We start from the raw sequence: 6662 nt of genomic DNA, 5'->3' as shown, positions 1-6662 counted from the left end.
GGTCGCCCCCTAGAGTGGCGCCGCCATGGCGCTCTATATATACCCCTGCCGGCCCGCCCGCTCCTCAGTTCCTTCTTGCCGGCTACTCCGACAGTGGGGAAGGAGGGCGGGTGTGGAATGGATGTGAGCAACACATCTCGAAGAACAACAGTTACAAAGGTGAGTAACCGTCTTTTCTTCTTCGAGTGATTGCTCACATCCATTCCAGTTAGGTGACTCCCAAGCCATACCTAGGCGGTGGGGTCGGAGTGAGAAGTCGCGGCCCGGAGCACCGCAGTTCCGAAGGCCGCATCCTCCCTCGACTGCTGGACCAGGGCGTAGTGGGAAGCAAAAGTGTGGACCGATGACCAGGTTGCTGCCCGACAGATTTCCTGGATGGGCACACGGGCTAGGAAAGCCAGCGATGACGCCTGCGCCCTGGTAGAATGCGCAGTCACACGGCCCGCAGGGACATGGGCCAAGTCATAACAAGTCCTGATACAGGACGTAACCCAAGAGGATATCCTCTGGGAGGAGATAGGAAGACCTTTCATACGATCTGCTACCGCCACGAAAAGTTGGGGGGATTTTCGGAAGGGCTTAGTCCTGTCTATGTAGAACGCGAGAGCCCTACGGACATCCAGCGAGTGGAGCTGCTGCTCCCTGCCTGAGGAGTGAGGTTTTGGGAAAAAAACCGGAAGGAAAATCTCTTGGTTGACATGGAAGGCTGAGACCACCTTGGGCAGAAAAGCAGGGTGTGGTCTCAGCTGCACCTTGTCCTTGTGGAAGACCGTATATGGGGGGTCTACCACAAGAGCTCGGAGCTCCGACACCCGTCTAGCTGAGGTGACAGCCACTAGAAAGGCAGTTTTCCAAGAGAGGTAGAGCAGGGAGCAAGTAGCTAACGGCTCAAAGGGGGGCCCCATGAGTCGGGACAACACCAGGTTAAGATCCCAGGTGGGAGCAGGGGGACGGACGTTAGGGAATAAACGTTCCAGCCCTTTAAGGAATCTCGACACCGTCGGGTGAGAAAAAACGGAGCGACCGTCCGCACCCGGGTGAAAGGTGGAGATAGCAGCTAGGTGGACTCGCAACGACGATAAGGCCAGACCTTGCCCTTTGAGGGACAAAACGTAGTCTAATATTTCGGAAACCGAAACTTCCATAGGGCGGAGATTTCTCTCTACGCACCAACAGGAGAAGCGCTTCCATTTCGCTGAATACGTGGCTCTTGTGGACGGTTTCCTGCTGCTCAAGAGCACCTCTCTCACAGGCGTGGAGCATCGCAGCTCTGGGCCAGTCAGCCACGCAGGAGCCACGCCGCTAGGTGCAGCGACTGCAGGTCTGGGTGACACAGGGTCCCGTGGTCCTGGGTAATCAGGTCCGGATGAAGGGGCAGGGGAACTGGGTCGGCTATGGCCAAGTCCAGCAGCATGGTGTACCAGTGCTGCCTGGGCCACGCCGGGGCTACCATGATCACGAGCGCCTTGTCCCTGCGCACCTTCAGGAGGACCTTGTGGACCAGAGGGAACGGGGGAAATGCATAGTACAGGTGGGTCGACCACCGGATGAGGAAGGCGTCCCCTATCGACCCCGGTTCCCTGCCCTGAAAGGAGCAGAATGCTGGGCACTTCCTGTTCCCCCTGGACGCAAAGAGGTCCACCCGGGGATAACCCCACCTCCGGAAAATGGAGAGAGCGACATCCGGGCGAAGGGACCACTCGTGCGACAGGAAGGATCTGCTCAGTCGATCTGCCAGAGTGTTCCGTACTCCAGGGAGGAAGGAAGCCCTGAGGTGAACGGAGTGGGCTACGCAAAAGTCCCAGAGACGTATCGCCTCGTGGCACAGGGAGGAGGACCTGGTGCCGCCCTGCTTGTTGATATAGTACATCGTCGTCGTGTTGTCCGTAAACACGGCGACACAACGACCCTGAAGCTGATGACAAAACGCTTGACAAGCAAGGCGGACCGCTCTCAACTCCCGTATGTTGATGTGGAGCCCCACCTCCTCCTGGGACCACAGGCCCTGTGTCCGCAGGGTCCCCAGGTGGGCCCCCCAGCCCAGATCTGAGGCATCCGTTGTCAGGGATACCGATGGCTGAGAGGGGTGAAAGGGAAGACCCGCACATAACACGGACTGGTCCAACCACCAGCCGAGAGAGTCCAAGACCTTCTGGGGGATTGTGACTAACATGTCTAAAGGTTGCCTTTGCGGCCTGTAACGGCTGATAAGCCACAGCTGGAGAGGCCTCATGTGGAGCCGAGCGTAGCCGGTCACAAAAGTGCACGCTGCCATGTGGCCTAACAGGGTTAGACATGTCCTTACTGACGTCAACGGGGCTGACCGCAAACGCTGAACAATCGCCGCCATGGTCTGGAACCGTTGCAGAGGCAGCGAGGCCCTGCCCATCGTGGCGTCCAAGACCGCCCCGATAAATTCCACCTTTTGCGTGGGCCTCAGAGTGGATTTGTCTGTGTTTATCAGGAGGCCCAGACTTGCAAATACGGCGGTGATCAGGCGGACATGGCTGCTGACCTGCTGCTCCGACGTGCCCCGAATCAACCAGTCGTCCAGATAAGGGAACACGTGGACACGGTTGCGTCGAAGATGCGCCACGACAACTGCCATGCATTTTGTAAACACCCTTGGGGCCGTGGACAGGCCGAAAGGGAGGACTGCAAACTGATAATGAAGAGCCCCCACAACGAAGCGGAGAAAGCGTCTGTGGCGCGGCCAAATGGCAATATGAAAATACGCGTCCTGCATGTCGAGGGCGGCGTACCAGTCTCCCGGATCCAGGGATGGAATAATGGTCCCCAGGGATACCATGCGGAACTTCAACTTCACGAGGTATTTGTTGAGTTCTCGCAGGTCGAGGATAGGCCTGAGGCCCCCCTTGGCCTTGGGGATCAGAAAGTAGCGGGAATAAAACCCCTTGCCTTTCTCGTTTTCCGGAACCGCCTCTATGGCTCCTTTGCTGAGGAGCGTCTGCACCTCCTGTCGAAGGAATTGCTCGTGAGAGGGGTCCCTGAAGAGGGACGAGGAAGGAGGGCGGGAAGGAGGAAACGAAACAAACTGCAGGCGGTATCCCGTCTGCACCAGGTTTAAGACCCAGCGGTCCGATGTTATTTGGGACCACGCCGGGAGGAAAAACGAAAGGCGGTTTGAAAACGGGGGGAAAGGATCCATAGGGGAAACTGCTACAGCGCCCTCGGGCGCACCTTCAAAATGAAGGCTTAGGACCAGGCGGGGGTTTTGAGGAGCCTTGGTTCTGCCCCCCTTGGTTCCCAGACTGCCTGCGCCTGCCGTTCCTGCCGCGGCGCCTGTAAGGGTCCTGCCGCTGGCGGAACTGGGAAAACGGCCTACGGTACGGCTGCTGCTGTGGCCTAAAGGGTCTACGCTGCGTCACGGGGGTGTGCATCCCGAGGGACCGCGCAATGACCCGGTTGTCCTTCAGACTCTTGAGTCTGGGGTCTGTCTTTTCCGAAAACAGGCCCTGGCCTTCGAAAGGAAGGTCCTGTATCGTGTGCTGGAGCTCTGGCGGAAGGCCGGAAACCTGCAGCCAGGAGATGCGACGCATCGTAACTCCCGACGCGAGGGTACGGGCAGCCGAGTCCGCAGCGTCCAAGGATGCTTGTAAGGCCGTGCGCGCGACCTTTTTGCCCTCGTCCAGGATGGCCGTAAACTCCTGGCGAGCATCCTGTGGCAGCAGCTCTTTAAATTTGTCCACTGCCACCCAGGAGTTAAAAGCGTACCTGCTCAGCAGGGCCTGCTGATTAGAGACCCTGAGCTGCAGGGCCCCAGCCGAATATACCTTACGGCCAAGGAGGTCCATCCGCCTGGCCTCTCTGGATTTGGGGGCCGGAGCCTCCTGGCCGTGACGCTCCCTATCGTTCACCGACTGCACCACCAGTGAACCGGGAGTCGGGTGAACGTGCAAGTATCCATACCCCTTGGAAGGGGCCATGTACTTTCTCTCGACTCCTTTCGCTGTCGGAGGGATGGAGGCCGGGGACTGCCAGATAGTATTGGCATTGGCCTGAATGGTCCGTACAAAGGGCAGGGCGACCCTGGTGGGAGCATCCGAAGAGAGGATGGTAACAATCGGGTCCTCTATCTCCGAGACCTCCTCTGCCTGCAGACTCAGGTTTTGGGCCACCCGCCTGAGGAGGTCCTGGTGCGCCCTGAGATCCAGCGGGGGGGGACTGTTGGAGGAGGTACCCGCCACCGCCTCATCCGGGGAGGAGGATGAGGAGACCCCAGGCACGATAGTGTCCAACTGAGGGTCTTCCTCAGCCCTCGCCTCTACCTCCGGAGCCACAGCGGAGTCCTGCTGTTTGGACCCTTCCTCCGCCTCCGGGGAGGGAGGGGGGCGAGACAAGGAGGCTTCAGGGGCCCTACGCTCCGCATTCGCCGGTGTGGGAGGGAGCTGCTGGGGCCCTGGGCCTGATGGTATGCCCAGGGTGTCCAGAATCCCCACTGTGGTGGGCCTTGGTCTTCCAGCGGCGGATCCCCGAAGAGCGCCGCCTGCCGGTCGGTGCCGAGCGCATACGCACTGTCCGCCTGCGAAGATACGGACGGCTGTCTCGAGGGCCACGGCGGGGCCGACCCCGGATGGTACGGGCCGGCGCGGGTCGGCACGGAGGATCGTCTCGGTGCCGGGGACCGGTGCCGGGAGTCGTATCGGTGCCGGGATCGGGACCGGGACCTGGATCTGTCACGGTGCCGGGATCCTGATCGGTACCGGGTGTCGCTTCGGTAGCGGGACCTACCACCGGCTCGGCGCCGGGAGGTCGACCGAGACCGGGACCTGCCACCATCTCGGTGCCGGGAGGTCGACCGGGACCTACCACCGGCTCGGCGCCGGGAGGTCGACCGAGACCGGGACCTGCCACCAGCTCGGTGCCGGGAGGTCGACCGGTGCGGCGAGTAGCGATGGGACCTGCTCCTGGAGTCGCGGTGCCGGTGACGCCGACTGGAGCTTGACCGCGACCGTCCGGAGGTCGACCGTTGCCGCGAGTGCGACCGGTGCCGCTGAGGGGAGCGGTGCCGGGACTGCGAGCGGCGTCGGGATCTGGAGCGCCCAAGACGTCGGGACCTAGATGGCGAAGGACTGTCTCTGGGCGGCGCCGACATCATGGGCTTGCCCCTGGACACGACCCGCACCGGAGGTACCGGGGGTGGCAGCCGAGTGGGCTCCGTCAGGGCAATAAGGTCCCGAGCCGAGGCGAAGGTCTCCGGTGTTGACGGGACCACTATCTCAACCCCAGATCTCATGGGGGAGCTCGGCGGCACCGGACTCAACGGACCCGCCTGGCCCGGAGTCAACGGTGCTGACGGTGCCGGCGGTGCCGCGGCCGATGTCGAGGCCGGGCGCTCAAGCCGGGTCTGCCTGGCCGGAGTAGCAGACTTCGACGGCCTAGGCTGTGATTCCGGTGCCGGAGAAGGTCGGTGCCGAGGAGTCTTCTCGGTGCCGGAGCGATCCGGTGCCGGTGCCGAGACCACGGTCCGCGAAGTCGACGGGTCAAGTGCCGCCTCCATTAGGAGAGTTCGGAGTCTCTGATCTCTCTCCTTTTTTGTCCTCGGCTTGAAAGCCTTACAGATGCGGCACTTGTCAGACCTGTGCGATTCCCCGAGGCACTTCAGGCACGCTTCGTGGGGATCGCTGGTGGGCATGGGCTTCTTGCAGGCCGCACACTGCTTGAAGCCCGGCGAAACAGGCATGAGCCTGGCGCCGGGTGCCGGGAAGGGCTAAGCCCCCGGCCAAGAACTATTTAACAACTATTGACTAAACTATTTACTTAACAACACTAATTAACACTATATAGAACTAGAGATAAGCGATTGAAAACTAGGAGAGCTAGGGACGTGGAGGACAGCTAAGCCGCGCTCCACAGTTCCAACGACCGACACGGCGGTAAGAAGGAACTGAGGAGCGGGCGGGCCGGCAGGGGTATATATAGAGCGCCATGGCGGCGCCACTCTAGGGGGCGACCTGCCGGCCCACTGGAGTTGCTAGGGTAAAAAAGTTTCCGACGAACGTGCACGCGCGGCGCGCACACCTAACTGGAATGGATGTGAGCAATCACTCGAAGAAGAACTTTTACAAACTCCGTCCCTAAGAGATGTGCCTGCACCTGCCACATCTGCCTACACTGGAGAAATCTGGAAGCTCCTGCTGCTATTTTAAGTGATTTCCCCTGCTCCCCTCCCACGACTCAGAGCACTTTGTGATGAATTTCTTCTTGTGGCTGCAGAGGTGACTCCTCAAGCTGCAGTAAACTTGAGCCAAGTTGTGTGGTTGTACTCCTCTCCTGGCCACAGCAGTGCACTGGGGAAATGGGGCTGTGGAAAGAAAAAGACAATATCTTGGTTCTGACAGTCTCACAGCTTGGTGCTGAGTGCTATCGCTGCTTAGCAAGAGTCATTTTTAGCTTTGGTAAAAAGATCTAAAATCCTCATGCTCCTTTTAACTGTCATAGTAGCCTTCTAAGGCGAGGTGGTTTAACCTGATACAGCTTATTGTTAGCTAGCCAAGGACACATTTAATGCTGCTCCTGCAATGGAAATGCTAGGACCAAATAGGCTACTTCAAATGACTTAGTTTAACATTTGTTTTAAGCCTCAGCATCGGTGTCGTTTTGTGCATTTAAAACAGCTGTTCTGTTCCAGGCACAGCTCT

The 6662-nt window shown here is 59.6% G+C and overlaps 1 protein-coding gene across 8 annotated transcripts in view; it reads right to left on the bottom strand.

Moving 5' to 3' along the window:
- Positions 1-6080: 6080 nt before the first annotated feature.
- The window catches only part of GALM (galactose mutarotase), a 72145-nt gene continuing 71563 nt past the window's right edge, over positions 6081-6662 (bottom strand). For all 8 annotated transcript variants that reach the window (XM_030558274.1, XM_030558276.1, XM_030558277.1 and 5 more), the window contains one exon: positions 6081-6325. In XM_030558274.1, the coding sequence (XP_030414134.1) occupies positions 6248-6325 (78 nt within the window). In that variant the 3' untranslated portion in view covers positions 6081-6247. The remainder of the gene's footprint in view (positions 6326-6662) is intronic.

The sequence above is a fragment of the Gopherus evgoodei genome, chromosome 3 (genome assembly GCF_007399415.2).
Source record: "Gopherus evgoodei ecotype Sinaloan lineage chromosome 3, rGopEvg1_v1.p, whole genome shotgun sequence".
NCBI lineage: Eukaryota > Metazoa > Chordata > Testudines > Testudinidae > Gopherus > Gopherus evgoodei.
The sequence above is the reverse complement of the archived record's forward strand: the minus strand, read 5'-3'. Positions and strand labels throughout refer to the sequence as shown.